The 17,132-nt window shown below is 40.9% G+C and overlaps 1 protein-coding gene across 1 annotated transcript in view; it reads left to right on the top strand.

Annotated features, from left to right (window-relative positions):
• The window catches only part of CNTN5 (contactin 5), a 324,115-nt gene that overhangs the window by 67,189 nt on the left and 239,794 nt on the right, over window positions 1-17,132 (top strand). The window contains exon 4 of the mRNA XM_061628766.1: window positions 2,975-3,156. Coding sequence (XP_061484750.1) covers window positions 2,975-3,156 — 182 coding nt within the window. The remainder of the gene's footprint in view (window positions 1-2,974; window positions 3,157-17,132) is intronic.

Raw genomic sequence — 17,132 nt, 5'->3', positions numbered from 1 at the left:
TTTGTTCAAACTTTGCTATACCACCTTGCTTTGAAACTTTTGTATCTTCTGAAATACATGAGAAAGTTTCTCCTTTTCATCTGAAACATAGGAAGCTATCTTATCTATGGCCGGACCAGGATTGTCTCAAGAAAAAGGTTTTCTCATCACTTGCTGTCTGATCCTTTTCATAGCATTGTTGTTGTATGCCTTAAAGTCGATTACGACTTATGGCGACTCTATGAATCTTTTTTGGATATATTCATAGGGTTTTCATGGTAAGAGGTATTCAGAGGTGGGTTACCATTGCCTTCCTCTAAGCCTATGGTACCTGGTATTCCCAGGCAGTCTTCTATCCAAGTACTAAGGCCTGACCCTGCTCTGAGATTAGACAAGATCGGTCATGCTCAGGGTAGTACGCCCATAGTCATAGCATTGTACAGGTCATCAAATCCAACCCCCTGCTAAATACAGGATGTGCAATGGAGGATGCAACTTTTACAAGTACCACATAAAGTCCATTCCACCTTTACAAGGCATTGATCCTTTCGTGCAGCAGCACTGGTGCTTTGGAACTCGCTGCCTATTCACATTAGGCAGACACCCTCACTATATTGTTTTAGATACCAGCTGAAAACGTTTTTGTTTCTGCACACCAATTAATTTCCAGATTTAATTCAAGGTGCTAAAGCTAATGTTTAAAGCTTTAAATGACCCAAAATCTGAGAAACCACTTCCTTCCCTACAGAGAGGGTATTCTCTGTGGCAGACCCTAAGTTGTGGAATTCCCTCCCAACAGAGGTGCACCTGGCACCTTCACTGTACAATTCTTGGCCAATGCTAAAACACACCTCTGGCCTTCGGCACTTGAGATAAGGACCTACCCAAGACCTGTGATTGTAATTGGTTTTTATTGTTTTTAATATTGAATTTTAAAACGGCTGTAACCTGCTCTAGGTGAAGGGTGGTGGTAGTAGTAGTAGTAGTAGTAGTAGTAGTAGTAGTAGTAGTAGTAGTACCACACGGACATATAATTTACCATCCAATCCAAACCCAAAATTTGCCAGGATGAGAAAGTTTGAATTTTGGTGGATTTGGGTTTGCCTGGCTGAACTAAAGCTCAGCTAGGGCTACATCAGGGTAAGTCCCTTGCCCTCCCTGAGCCAGAAATATGCTGGCATAAGTCCCTCACGCTGGTTCAGGTGGGGCTCAGCTGTTACAACATATGCTAGTGTAAGTCCCCAAAAAGGGGTGTTCCGGGGGCACGGCGGGGCAAGGACAGGCTTGTACCTATTGCCCCCTTTCAGCTTGTTCATGTGACATAGCTGACTACGCAGAAACTTAGCAGGCCAAAAGTCAAATTCCTCCAAATTCTTCCTGAGCAGAGTTTGGAATGTGGGTAACTTACGCAGGTGTTATTTACACTGGCTTTCTATTGTTAAGAAGGCTCTGTTAGTTACCTATATTCAGTTCAAAAGTTTTTCTGATTTTATCTATGTTTTAATGATTTATGTATGGTTTTTTTATTTTGTTGTGAATTGTGTTTAAGCTACCTTCTTATTTGTACACTGCTGACAGAGCTCTTTGATTATAAATCCCAGAATTCGACAGAGAACTCCAGATGTGACCCAACTTGCAGAGAATAGATTGGAACTATTACTTTTATAACTGAAGTTGCCAAGGCTTGAACCTGGACCATCTGTATGCAGAACATGTTCTCTGCCTCTGTGCTGTTCCCCAGGGCAGATTGCTTAAGAAGCCTGATTGCATGATATTTTTCCCTGATCTTATCCATGTGAATAGTATAATATCCATCTCATTTCATCCTCATGACAATGCAGAGTAGCCTGAGAGATGGTATCTTACTAAGCGTCATTGATGCAGCAGTTCCCATGACAGAGCATCTAAAGTAGGGATGCTGCCCAGGTTTTTTTCTCATCCAAATTTCTTTCTGGATTCTTGAACTGATATATAGTAGAAATTCTCCATTCCATTTTTTAATTTCAAAATTTTGCATGTATGTTGTATGATAATAATGACGATTGCATTTCTATCCCATCTTTCTTCCAAGGGGATCAAGGTGACATATATCATTCCCCCCCACTCACCATTTGATCCTCACAATAACCCTGTGAGGTAGGTTAGGCCCAACAATCCAGGTCACCCAGCAAGCTTCATGGCTGACTGTGAATTTGAACCCTGGCCTCCCTTCGTTGTCACTTTAAGCTCCATTATACCTCCCCCAACTCTCTCTCTCTCTCTCTCTCTCTCTCTCTCTCACACACACACACACACACACACACACACACACACTCACTCTACAGTGGGTACACTTGAAGATTATTTTTGTTTGAATGGGGTTATTCTTTTTACACCAGTGTACATGATGAGATGCTACATGTACGTATCACTACTGCAGAAAATAATCCTGATGCAATCATGTGCATGATTCCCTGAAGATTGCTTTCTTTTTTCTATTTCTTTTTGTTATGTCTTATTCATGTGCAAATGTAAATTGGCAATGTAGATTGTTGGGAGATGCAAATGAACTAGAGGAACTGTAAACTGAGGTAGACTCTGAATGCTGTAATTCTGAAATTTGTTTTAGCAATTCTCCTAGCTAAACTGGAATTCAGGAGGGGTGAAATAGATAGCCCCAATCCAAGCATCAGTGTTTGTGTCACATTTCCATTGCAGTTGTGTGATGCCTTTTATTGAGCTCCTGAAAGATAATATATATTCATGGTAAATTCCATGGCTTAATCGCTGGAAAAAGAAAACTTCACTTATTTTTCAATAGTTGGGAAGCATCCATGACAGAGCAGCACTTATTAAATATTCTCAGCTGAAAGTGAAATATATCAAGCAGTTCATGAGCCTTAATTGTGATTACACTTTATTGCTGCTTAGACGATTAAGTACTTAAATTAGCAGGTAACAGGATCTATACTCTTAATAGCAGGAAAGCTAATCATGACTTCTCAATACATTTCAGCCCAGTTCCAACAATCTCATGGAGGAAAGTTAATGGCCCCAATCCAAGCAAAGCTCGCCTACGGAAGTCCCAAGCAGTTCTTGAAATCCCAAATGTGCAGCTGGAAGATGCAGGGACATATGAGTGCAAGGCCGAAAACTCCCGTGGAAGGAATGTCTTCAGGGGACAGCTGCAAGTATACAGTATGTTGTTGTTATGATTATCTCTCTATATTATACAGCCACAAGAGTGTTAAATTGAGAATAGCCCCATGCCATTCTGATGCTTCCCATAAGCTCATTTCAAAACAAAACCTTACAAAACTTATAGTCCTGAACTCAGAAACGCTTAACAACCCTCTCAATTTTCATGGTGATAAACAAAACAGTCAGAAAGAATCAAGCGTTCAAAGTCTAAAAAGAGAGGAAAAACCCCAGACCCCTTTTGGACTTTTTTCTCTCTGAGTTCTCATAATCTGTTGAAATTCATTAAAAATCAGCCATGTTCATAGAGTACCTGGAATCCTGTTACTGACCTTTCCCCATACTCTGACCTTCATCTTCTACAGTTTAAAAGTTAAAAAAATGTCTGGCTGATTTTTAATTCATTTAAGAAATTTTGCATTGACCTCAATGTTAATGTTGAGGATTCTCAGTAAGAACCAACGGTCAGTGTTCTAAAAGCCAGACTCACAGCTGCTGGGCTTGCCTAATCAGGGAGCCACACCCCCACCAGACTTTGATTTTATGTGAGAAAGACATGGCTTCCCTCAGAGAATCTTGGGAAGTGTAGTTTGTGAAGGGTACTGAGAGGAGACTCCTGTTCCCTTTAGAGAGCTCCAGTGGCCAGTGTGGTTGAACAATCAGCTGCTCTGGTTGAAGCTCTGTGAGGGGAACAGGACGTCTCCTAGCAACTCTCAACACCCTTTACTAACTATACTTCCCAGGATTCTTTGAAAGAAGCCATGACTGTCCAAAGTGAAATAAAGGTCTGGTGTGGATGTGGCCAGGGACAGCTTTGTTTCAAATTTGGGTGGGAGGCTACATGTGTCTGCTGTAGAATAAAAAGGTGAGTGAAACGCTGAAAAGCAATGATACTGTTCACAGTGTTTTCCTTTTGGAAAGAAACGGGGCTTCCCCTCTACCCAGTGCCCACCCACCCAATCTCCTCCTCTCTTCCTCCTACTCTCCCTGCCCCTCCCCGGGTCAGTGTTGAACTACAACCTGGGAGACCAGGGTTTGAAACCCCACACAGCCAAGAAGCTTACTGGGTGACCTTGGTCCAGTCACTGCCTCTCAGCCTCAGAGGAAGGCAATGGTAAAACCACCTCTGAATACCGTTTACAATGAAAACCCTATTCATAGGGTCACCATAAGTCAGGATTGACTTGAAGGCACTCCATTTCCATTTTCAAACATGATTACACAGAAATAAATCCCGTTGAACGCAAAAAGTATGAACTGATCAAACTCACCCTCCCTTTTCCTCCCTCCTATCCCCTCCCTCTTGCCCCTTCCCTCCCCTCCCCTCCCCTCTTGCCCCCTTCAATCTCCTCCTTCCCCCTCTCCTTGGTCAGTTTTACTTATCTTAAGCATGATTTCACGGAAGTAAATAACATTGAACTCTATAAGCATGCAAATGATCGAATGTGCCCTCCCTTTGCCCCTCCCCCCAATCCCCTCCTTCCCCTCCTCCTCCTTCTCCTCCCCTCTCCCCTCCCTTTCTCCTTCCCGCTCCTCTCCCCACCTCCTGGTCAGTTTTACCTAACCTAACCGTGATTACATAGGAGTAAATCCCATTGAACTCAATAAGCATGCAAATGATCAGACCTGCTTTTTTCCCTCCTTCCCCTCTCCCCTCCCTACCTGCTCCCCTGCCCTCTTTCTTCTTTCTTCCTCCTTCCCTGCCTACTCCAGCTGTCCTCCCAGTCAGTTTTACCTATCCTAAGCATGATTGCAGAGGAGTAAATCCCATTGAACTCAATAAGCATGCAAATGATCAATCCATTCTCCACAAACTTGCACAGGATCCCATTTCTTACCTTCCAGATTAAAAAGCAGAGAAATTCACTAATAGGCAAAAAACCTTGTGGTTAAGAATGTACCTGTAGCCCACAGATATTTCTATCAAACTTTAAAAAGCAGGAAAATTGGGCAGCTATAGTGAATTCACCAGGGGAGCAGGACACCTGACCTCCTCTCTGAGATATTGAACTGCCCTACAAATTTCTCAAAATGCAAACACAATTTGGGTTGGTCTTTCACAGTCCAATCCACTTCCTGTGTAGCTTGGAAGAATTTGGTAACATTTGCCTCTGAGCATATGGTGAGTGGTGGCAATACCTGCCATCTCCAAAGATGGAGAATTACATTTTTGTATGTTTGTTGGTGTTCTTCTTACTTTGTTTCATTCCTGTGTTACTATTGTTTCTACAGAGAATCTAATCTAGAAAATTCTAGATAATTCTAATAATCTCCTACAACTGTCAGCATCCTTCACAAACTACAGTTCCCAGGATGCTTTGGGGGAGGCCAGGCCTGTTAAAGTGCTATGATAGTGCTTTACAAGTAAGGTGCAGATGAGGCCACACAGCTTTCCAAAGAAGTCACACATTCTGCTGTGAGTCATCATGTCAATGTATCGGATGACGAGGAAACAAATTAGGTGCATGCATGGAAAAACTGGTGCATTAGTGCTCCTAGAACAATACTGTTCTATGTTTTAACTTGTTATTTGTTGATTTTAATGGTTTCATGTATACTGTGAACTCCATTGGGATTTATAAATGAAAAGAGGAATATTCTTTTAAATAAATAAATAAACAATGCATACACTATGAGTATGGGTTTACCAGTCCGGGCATTGGAAATACATGTTATGTAGCTAAAGTCTTCAAAGTGTTGTTAGGGAGCAATTATTTACAATGGGGAATCAGTAAGCATGAGGAACACTAAATGTCCCGTGCAACTGTCTAATACTGGTTGGTGATAAAGCAGCTGGGAAGGAAGTTTCTGGAGGAAAAAAGTGGGGAGGATAAGGGTAAAGCATTCCTCCTCCCACACACTGCTTCTCCTCTACATATTGTCCCTGCCCAATAGTATTTTACAAAGGAACAGAAGTGGTCAGTGTTTTCAATCAGAAGTTGTCCATGGAATATACCATTTTGGCCTGACTGATTGGTTATTGCATTTTAGTTGAGGTTTGGGGCTTTCCAGACAATCTGTTTGTCGCACAAAGCTTATGCAGTGGTTACACCATGTATAGTCTTTATTGAGCTTTTATTTATTTATTAAATTTATATCCCACCCTTCCTCCCAGAAGGAGTGTGTTTCTTCTGCTTTGTTTGTGGGGAGGTTATACAACAATGAGGATTCATTCTGAATTCATCCTGATTTGCTTGGGTGGTGGTTATACATCTTCCTGTTAATCATTTGTTCATCCCACACTTTTCAGTGCATCCCCCCATCATTTTCTTAACCTTCCTCTTTCAACAAGCCTTTTAAATAGAGACCTTGTCTCAGTCTGCATCTGTTTTGGAATTGCTTTTTAAGATGTTTGTAAAGTATTTTTTTCATAGAATCATAGAATAGTAGAGTTGGAAGGGGCCTATAAGGCCATCAAGTCCAACCCCCTGCTCAGTGCAGGAATCCAAGTCAAAGCATTCCCAACAGATGGCTGTCCAGCTGCCTCTTGAATGCCCCCAGTGTCAGAGAGCCCACTACCTCTCTGGGTAATTGATTCCATTGTCGTATGGCTCTAAGAGTTAGGAAGATTTTCCTGATGTTCATTCGAAATCGGACTTCCTGCAACTTGAGCCCATTATTCCATGTCCTGCACTCTGGGATGATCGAGAAGAGACTCCGGTCCTCCTCTGTGTAACAACCTTTCATGTACTTGAAGAGTGCTATCATATCTCCCCTCAGTCTTCTCCAGGCTAAACATGCCCAGTTCTTTCAGTCTCTCCTCATAGGGCTTTGTTTCCACTCTCCTGATCTTCCGTGTTGCCCTCCTCTGAACCTGTTCCAGTTTGTCTGCATCCTTCTTAAAGTGCAGTGTCCAGAATTAGATGCAGTACTCAAGATGAGGCCTAACCAGTGCTGAATAGAGGGGAACTAATACTTCACGCGATTTGGAAACTATACTGTTAATGCAGCCTAATATAGCATTTGCCTTTCACACTGTTGGTTCATACTCAGCTTGTGATGAACAACAATTCCAAGATCCTTCTCACATGTCGTATTGCTGAGCCAAGTATCCCTCATCTTAAAACTGTGCATTTGGTTTCTTTTTGCTAAGTGTAGAACTTTGCATTTATCCCTGTTGAATTGCATTCTGTTGTTTTCAACCCAATGCTCCAGCCTATTAAGGTCCCTTTGAATTTTGTTTCTGTCTTCCACGGTATTAGGTGTGCCCCTCTATTTTGTATAATCTGCAATTTTGATTTTTTTAAAAAAATGTTTTTAAGATGTTTTGTTTTTGTGCAGTTTTTTTAAAAGATTGTGTTTTGTCCCTTGTTTGCCGCCCTGGGCTTCTTCTGGGAGGAAGGGTGGGATAGAAATTTAAATAATAAATAAATTATCATAATCATCTGCAAAACCTCTGTTTCAGTGGATTTGTTGCAGCAGGGCAACAGAGCACTTTAATCCACTTTAATTGTGCAACCTTAAATTTCCAGTATGCACTTGAATCTCCTGCAAAATACTGAGAATTTGGAGGTGATCTTGGGTTGCATATTTTGCTACAGATTTTATTGCATATGGTTAGGTTTTTAAACGTATTGATTGACACCTAGATAATTCTTAATAGATGTGTAATACATATCAGAAACAAATAAATTAAAGCAATGATTTGTGAGCAATCTTCCAGCATCCTCAGTATTCTTATCCCATTCCTAATTCACACGGCAAGAAAGAGATAACAATCGTTTTGGCCATTGCTTTTGAGCGCACACACTTTTCTATCAGAGAATTATGGCTTTTTAGCGTCAAAAACAAGTCTTAGTTATAACAGCCTGAAATGGGCACTATAGGTTCACAGACTTAGTTAAACAAGCATTTTTTACACAATGCCCCTTGTACAGCTTCAGAAAGGGTTTGGGGATTTAAGCCTGTCATTCTGGGGAATGCTCTGATTTGCATTCATCCTTTGGTAGTAGCTTTTCTGTCTCCCTTAATCATGCTCAGTTTGTCAGCTGAATTTGATCCAGTTCACCGTGGATGCTTTGGGGAATGCCCAAGAATGCACAGAGTCAGCCTGTCTGCTCTCATGCATTCACAGGCCAGTTTGATTCCCATCTTACCTAATGCTGACAACCAGATGTACCGTGATTGCTTGATACAGCTGACGCTTTGGAAACAATCACTGCTTCTATCTCAGCCACTCGGCGTGACATTCAGCCCTGCAAGTGACAAAAGACACTTCATGTTCAATCTGGCTAGGCTGAAGATGCTTGCCTGGTTTGGGCTTTTTTTTTTTATAAGAACTTTGGTTTTTCCCTCCTGTATCATTTTGTTCACCTGTGATTTGTTGTGAACTTGTTGCTGTTGTTCAGCACAGCATCTGGTCGATTTCATAGCCTAGTCAGGGTGGCCTTCAAAGTTTATATCTTCAGGGAACCATTTCCATGTTTTCCATGTTAGGAATGCTTGCTTGTATCATAGGATTCTGGGCAAATGTTTTAGGACACACAACTCAGCTCATGCAGGCTGCCAATCCATCTTGCTGGACCTTCATGGCCTCATCTGAACTGTGCACACCCAAGTACAATTCCTCATCCCAGAGCACTAGCTGGAGCAAGGGATGGGTGTATATATTGATTTTGGTTTCTCTTAGTTCCTCCTTTTTCTGGTTCAGTTCCCTACATTTCTATGTAAGTTTCCAAATTATTTTTTTAAAGGTCTGCAAGATGATCATCAGCATTTTAGTGTGAATTTCTCCTAATATACATATTTTTGTATGCAGTTTTTCCTAATATACACAGTTTTGCAAACCAATGTGCCCTAGTAAATCCATTTTATTGTTATTTTCACCACTATGTGCATTTGTAGGCACACTTTCCCCTAGTATATGCATTTTTGTACACATTATTTGACTGGAGAACTATATTACAGAGAAGTGTGAATGTCTAAAAATGGCTGTGTTTCAGTCCACATATTGTTTGGAAAGTGTAGATTAGGTAAGTTTGCCTTCAAATAAGAACTGAATCAAGTTTCTCCCCATCCCTAGCTGGGGCTGACGTGGGTTGGGTGGTCGACCTCAGGCCACCCCTGCCTTAGATGGTTTTTCCTTGCCAAATCATTGAGTGAAAGAAATTACATAAAAGATACATATTGCCTACTCCTACCCTAGAACATACCAAGAACTTTATTGTGCCTATGTCTTCCCCGGAAAGACCAGTAGCGGTTGGAAAACATGTTTACAATAAAACATCTGCCATTATTGATCTTGTAACTGTAGGAGCCTCTGGCTTTTGAGAATACAGTTTGGAACTGTTGACATTGGCAAATAAAAAAGAGGGGGGAAAGTTTGAGCTTGTTTGTACATGAAGCAATCATTCTCATTGCAGAATCCCATGTGCATTAATTATTGCTAGACAAGTCAAAATTCCTTAGAAGACATTTTTTCTGTGAAAAAATTATGAGGATTTCCGCCTTTTTCTTAATCTCCTCCCAAAGAAAAAAGCCACTTTGCCATGCCATTTTTTGTAGTGATTGCCATCACACACAGAGTCAATGCCCCAGAGGGATGGTAAGTTCAAGTGATCATGGAGGATGCAAAACTGTGCTGAGGCTGCCAACACAGTTGCTGCTGTTGCTGTCACTTGCAGCAGAAACAACAAACGCCTTAGGAAAAAAGAACTTATGCTGCTACCACTGCTCAGTCCTGCGCCTGAGAAACTGTCGGAAAGTTGTTCATGCCACTGAAGAAATTCAGTTAAATGATTCCCCTCTCAGTTGGCCATTGCTTTTTAAGATGTTCCTTTCAGAGCATCTCTAAAAGGAGCCTTACCTTCACATATAGAGTTTATAATTGTTGTAAACCGCCCAGAGAGCTTCGGCTATGGGGCGGTATACAAATGTAATTATTAGTAGTATTAGTATTAGTATTATGAAGTAGTAGTAGTAGTAGTAGTAGTTACTAGCAATGCCTTGAATTTTGCTCAGCTCTGGCAATGGGAACTGTCAAGAACAAATATAATATACTTATTGCATCTAACATCCACCCACCCATCCAAGGACACACACTGCTAGGAAATCTTCCGGGTAGGGATGTTTAACAAATTCAATGTTTGCTGATTCCAATACTAAATGACTTGATCCACACCTCTGGGACCAATGAGCAGATCAGAATGTCTCTATCCACTACATTTTGGATTTCTCCAGCTCTCTGCAGATTAAACATATCAATCTACACATTGAAATAGAAATATTTTCAGAGAGTAAAGCTTATTGTTAAGTTTAATCTGCAGAGAAGTGCATTTAAATACTTACTTTGAGGGTTTTTTTAATTACAAAAACTCTAAAATTAATGCAGAAAGGGACAGAATGGAATTATGTTTAAAAATGTGGACCTGAAATAGACAGATTCATCCATCCCTACTTCTAGGGTAGGTCCACCTGCAAGAACTACAATAATTGATCCTTGAGATTGGACTGACTTCAAGTCGATTCCAGTTTATGGTGACCCTATGAATAGGGTTTTCATGGTAAGTAGTATTCAGAGGTGGTTTACCATTGCCTTCCTTTGAGGCTAAGAGGCAGTGACTGGCCCAAGGTCACCCAGTGAGCTTCATGGCTATGTGGGGATTCAAACCCTGGTCTCCCAGGTCGTATTCCAACGCACTAACCACTACGTCACACTGGCTCTCTCCTTGAGATTAGTGAGGCATAAATCCAAATGAGTAAAGCATCACAATATAATATTATGTATAATTATAGTGCTCCTTTTTTATTCTCTCCTAATGGAGCAGTGTGACTGCCTTCATTCTTTAGTTACAAGGACATAAATGAGAGTTGCAAACTCCTTGCCTTCTAGATACTAGAGCTGTCTGGATATGTGTGTGGTGCACGCATGCAAGCTTGTGACTACACTAGGGGGCAGTAGTGTGTGCACAATGGAACAACCGGGGAACCATTGTGCGTCTCCTCTGCTCAAAAGTAGAGTCTCAGAATCCTTTTAAACAGTGTATTATTGTATGATTTTAAATGGTGTGGTTTTGTATTATTTTAAGACAATCCCAATAGTATTTTAGTAATTACATGCCAACAAAACACTCCAGACCTGAACATCTTATCGGTGCAAGCTTAATGTACTAATTAAAGTGAACAATCGGCTGACTTGGCTAGTCTCATTAATTCTCAGAAATGGCGAATTATGCTCATTTATAACAAAGAGAGTTTTTGCTTGAGCTGCTTTCTGTTAATCACATATAAAAATAGTTTAGTTTTTGCAATTTGCCATAATTATGCTAACAGTTCCTCTATTGTAGGAATCCCTTTCCAATATTTGCCTATTATTATTGTCACTGAAAGTAACATTTATCACCCACTTTGATTGTTTAACCCCAGTTATCTGAATTACAGTTATCTGAAAAATGGATACAACCATAAAAAATAATCATTGATTATCCTCAGCAACACACTATCTTCTCCACTTCGTTGGGCAAACCTGAGTCCTTTAAGGTGTTTCACAAGAGCATAGGACACTAATACATACAATCACTATTGCTTTCCAGTAGTCTACTGTGTGGAGAAACCATTTGAAAGAGAACACATGCTTATTTCATCTTCGTTGAGCTATTAATTTTCCTAAGAAGCTCTTTGGTGAAATTGGGCTGTAATTTGGCAGTTAACACTACATGTTAAATTGATGTATTAATATGAATTTCTTCCAAATATCAGAGATTCTCAGCAGGTTACAGTAAATTTAAACATATAAAAATGAAACCTTACAGTTAGACAAGGCAATAATAAAAAAAATGTTAAATCCTATCCTCTTTCCCTCTATTGTACATTAACTCTCATGTGCATTATTGTTATTATTATTTGGATGTCTTAGTCGCCCATCTGGCTGGCTAACCAGTCACTGTCCTCGTTCACACATAACACTAAGCTATAGTTTGTTTAACAAACCATGAGTTATCTCAAATATGACTAAACAAACCATGACTTGTTTCTTGACAGCTTGGTTTGCTTTCCTGTTCCTATTGCCTTGTGCCTTTGTAATTTCATGGGCTTCTCAGTTGAGGTGGTCAAACAATCCATGCTTAAGCCAATGCACTGGGTTGACATGCAACGTGGAGCCATAGTTATTGAAAGCAAGGTTCATAAACCAACAACAAATCATGGCTTCAGATCATGGTTAGTTGGCAGTAAGCAAACCATAGTTAAGCTGCTGGGCAGGCTTTGCACATAACACTAAGCCATGATGTTACTGTTACATACAAACCAGATCACTGAATGTAGGGAGAAATTGAGTTTCATCTTGACATCTGAGCAGTCAGAAATGCAACTGGGACTTCCAATATCATGGAGAGCCTATTAGGACCAGTACTTCTTTACCTGCTCATATGTGATCTGAAGTTTGGGATGAGCAGGGAGGTGGCCATGTTTGCTGATGATACCAAACTATTCAGGGTGTTTAAAACAAAAAGAGCTTGTGTGGGTGAAAGGGCATAAAAATGGCAAATGCAGTTCAGTGTAAGCAAGTATAAAGTGGTGCACACTGGAGCAAAAAAACCCCCCAATTTCACATATATTCTCTTTTTAGAAGTGCTTATATTTAAAAGAATCACTTTTTAAAAAAAGAATTAGTTCTCGTGCTCAATAAATCGTGGTCATTTTACTAATTTATCAAAAGATTTTTACTCAGCTGATCCGACTGATTTTTACTCAGCTGATCTGACTGGTCAAATAGTGAAATATTGGTCAATTACTGCAACCAGTTACGACTATTTTAAACCTAGGGTGGTATTTTCAGTCGAGGCTTCTGGGATATTTACGTGTAATCCTACCTTCGAAATATTTTGTTGTGTGTCTGAATGGTTGGCCAACCCTTGTCTTCAGGTGTAACACTAACACAGCAATCCTATGTATGCTTATTCAGAAGCCAATACCACTCAGTCCAATGGGGCTTACTCCCAGCTAAGTGTGTATAGAATTGCAGCCTAATACCAACTAGATGCATATTCCTTGTAACCAATATACCCTGCAGAACTGTCTCACCTTTCTTCCAGATTCTCAGAACTCTGATTGGTGACTGGTCAAATAGATTATAAGATTTATTTTTAAATTCCATCTAGCACAAGGACCGTTATTAAAGTGCTTTATTGATTTTATTCTGTCCAAAATAGATCCTTCACTGTGCTAACTCTCAATTACTAACTAACTGTGCCAGATATATTATTCTGTATTCCTTGATGTCAAGGCCATTGACATCTGATACTCTGCAGTGCCATACAGAAGAGATTTAAAAGCTTTCCTCTTCAGTGCATTGGATTAATGAGTTAAGCCTTATTAATTTGAGAAGGCTTTTTTCTCCCTTGGAAATTGGCATCTGTAGAATAGTTATTAAAGCCTCAGGCCTACAGCATTAGCTGTTGTTTAAAACCACTGTACTGGTTAGAGGAATAGGATTGAGAGCTAGGCTGATAGGCAGAGTACTCTACAGTGCTTGGAATTCCCCAGACTGCAGGAAGCTTAACACAGAGAATGAAAGGAGCAAAGTCCAGAGAACGGTCTAAGCTCAGATAATGCTGTCACATCTGCTCTGCACAGGCAATATATCATGCAGAAATCAATTTATGGGAGGGTGCTCCCAACCTCCATAGGTTGATCCATCTCTGCTAATGGATGGTGTTGCCAAAACTCATAATTACCTAGCACAGAATGTGCATTTGCTTAGCTAAATAATGTTCAGACACAGTATGAATGAAATGTTACTTCCCGCAGTGATTCTACTACAGCTCAGAATGGGAAGTGAGACTCTGCACATACGTGGAGAGTATTCTGAAAAGACTGCACACTCAGAGAGAGAGAGAGAGTTCTAAATAAAAATGCTCATAATTGGTTAACATCTGAAACAAACTGGAGGGAGTTGTTTTGCCAAAGGTTTTTTCCCTTCCCAGAGGCAAGTAAGTTCAGGATCTGTATGACCATGAAACACACTTATGAAGAAGGAAAATGTAGTGCTTTATTGAAGCAGAAACTATTAGTTGTGACAAGCAGGCCCTAAAACACAGCAATTAATGAACACAGAGCTTATCTTACATTCTCCTTTTCTTTGCCAAAAATCCCAAGCAGCAGGAGAGATCCCTTATGGTCCTTAGATTTACGCTGCACAGCTCTTCCCTGCAGGCCAGTGCCGAGGCTTCTAGCCAGTGGTGAGGCTTATCTGCTCAGATCGAGGGTCTTTTATTTAAACCCAAAAGACCCTCTAGGAGGGGGCACAGGTGCCACCTATACCTGTGAGATTTTTTATCTTTCCCAGGGGGCAGTGTCTTTAGAACTCATACTTCTGATGTTTGTTTATCTCACAGTGACCTTGAAGCTGTTCTTGCTAGCTGTGAATGCAACTGTGAAGACTTCCCCTGCCCCTGCGATGAGTTCATTGTTTTGACTAATTAAGCAGTCTTTCCTAGCCTCTGTCCTAGGAAGAGTGAAAAAATTCAGGCAGCCTGCATATTTGAGCTCACTGTTCTAAACAGAGCTTTCTTAGATTCCTTGTACTAGAAACCAAATTACAAAAGCCATAAGCACCCATAAATCAGGAGTATGAAACAAGAATTATGGGACAGGGGGAATGGGACATGCCACACTAAACCTCCTCGTTTACATTGAGATGGCTTCCGGTTTTTATTTGCCTCACAGGAGTCAAGCTGGCCCAAGAAATTTTGAAACCTGTCAGTTGAATCTAACTTCAGCTCTGACAAGACGTTGCCAGCATACCCATAAAGAAGATTAATGACTCAACTTAGGTAGTATAAAAGGTTATATTCATTAAATATAACAATTTAGGAGATCAGCAACCAATCAAACAAATTAACCAAATCATAGGAGTCTGGGCAGGTGAGGTTAAGTTGTGAAGGAGGATTAAATCCCTCCCCTCTCCTGGGCATGTTTACAGCCACAATCTGTGGCCATGCAAGAAAGAATTGGGAGGAAATTCTCCCTCCTTGCTAAATGATCCTTGCGTATGTGAACTTAACATGCACACCCTGCCCCCAAAGTGTTCACACCAAGCACTGCCCAACCCCAAGGTGGTGGAAGGTGTCTGAAGAGTATCCTTAACCCAAGAGTGTCTCAAGTTAACCAACCTGTTTTTCAAAATCCCTTCACCTGCCTGGCCTAAGTGCCAAATAAACCAATTAAGCACTTACGCCACTGCAAAGCCAATAAGAATCACCCTATAGTGTAAAGTAGGCAAAAGAGAGGATCCCAAAGGCCAATCAGGGAGTCTGCCAAAATTCCTACCCATCCCCATAAAAGGTGACTAGCAAAGCCCACTGTGGGTGGGTAGGCATTGCAAAGAAGAGGAAGAAGATGGGGCAGAGCCAGCATAAGAAGCAACTGCCCAATCCCCATTAGGCACATGAGCCACATGAGGCTTCTTCCAAGAGGAATGTATGTGTGGCAAATTTGCCCCCACTCTAGTGTGGGAGTGGGAGTGTCCTCCATTGCATCTGAGGGCAACAGTGTGCAGGGCAGAGCATGTGGCACACACAGCTTTAGCTTCCAACACCCCCCAGCAGCTGAGCCACCTGACCCTACCTTAATGGCAGTGATGGTCCGGAACAGGAATTTGCCCATCTCTATTGAGGATAAAGCCTCTACACTTTCAAGCTACAGAGGTTTAGACTGTCTCTGTGAGATTTGTACCCGTCGTAGGGACACCAGAATCCTAGAGGGGCAAACAGAAACTGCAAAGCATGTATCTGGGGTGGGGCAGGGCTTTGTCATGCATGCAATATATTTGTAATAGAAATAATAGTATATTTCACATTGTTTTCAAAATGTACATCTTTATAAAATAAACTCAAAGTGCTCACACACACACACACACACACAAAAGTTATTTAGAAACAGAAATAATAACATGAGCATCTGCAGCCATGCACATGCCTGGCTGGCCAGTGCTTCACTTTACAATGTTAAAAAAAGAAATTTCAAAAGAATGCTGTGGGACTAGTCTGACAGTGAATGTATAGAAGACATAGTAAGCATTTGGGGTCTATTCATTGTATCAATATACATATGCCTGTGGACAGCAATTCCAATTTGTGGCATCAGGATAAAGTAGAGCAATTGTTGCCTGATGCTGATATTTTACTAATCAGTGATTTTAATGCTAGGATAGGCCAGGATATAAATAGCTTCTTATTCTTATTCATTTTATTATTATTATTATTATTATTATTATTATTATTATTATTATTATTATTATTATTAGTCATTTCTTCATAAAAATGAACCCAAAGCAACATACAGTAAAAAGATTACAACCAAGACAAAATTAACACAAATAAAAAGTTAAAAAACACAATACATGGATAAGATGGTGAAACAACCCACCCCCTAAAAGAGACTATAATGTCAAAAGTGCTCCCAAAATTAAGAACCAAATGCCGGGGGAACATATTTTTGCCTGGCACCTAAAGATAGGTAATGATATTGCCAGGCATGCTTCTCTGGGTAGAGTGTTCCATTAGCGGGGGGGGCACCACTAACAAGGCCCGTTCTCGTGTCGCCATCTTCTGCACCTCCCTCAGAGAAGGCACATAAAGAAGGGCATCAAATGCTGAATGCAGGGGCCAGGTTGGCTCATATGGGGAGAAGCTGTCCTTGAGATATTGGGGTCCTGAGCTATATAAGGCTTTATAGGTCAAACCAGCCCTTTGGATTAAGCCCAGAAACCTTATAGCCTTCATGGTACAGATTGTGATAATTCACTTGGTTTATACACTTTTTAAAGTTCTAATGGTACCAGTGTCATTCACTATGGAGGCAGGCAGTACACCCATGCCAGCCTAAGTGCTAACAATATTGCCTGTTTGTGGCTTCCTCTATCACATCTGCTGCCCTCTGGGTAGTCATTTGGAGAGCTGCTGGGCCCTGGGGCCCTGGATGTCAGCCCCAAAGTCCATCCCTAATTCAGTCCTGACTCATCCACTCCTGATTGGCTG

Source organism: Rhineura floridana, chromosome 5, assembly GCF_030035675.1.
Source record: "Rhineura floridana isolate rRhiFlo1 chromosome 5, rRhiFlo1.hap2, whole genome shotgun sequence".
NCBI classification, from domain to species: Eukaryota; Metazoa; Chordata; class Lepidosauria; order Squamata; family Rhineuridae; genus Rhineura; species Rhineura floridana.
This window is presented reverse-complemented; position numbering and strand designations above follow the sequence as displayed.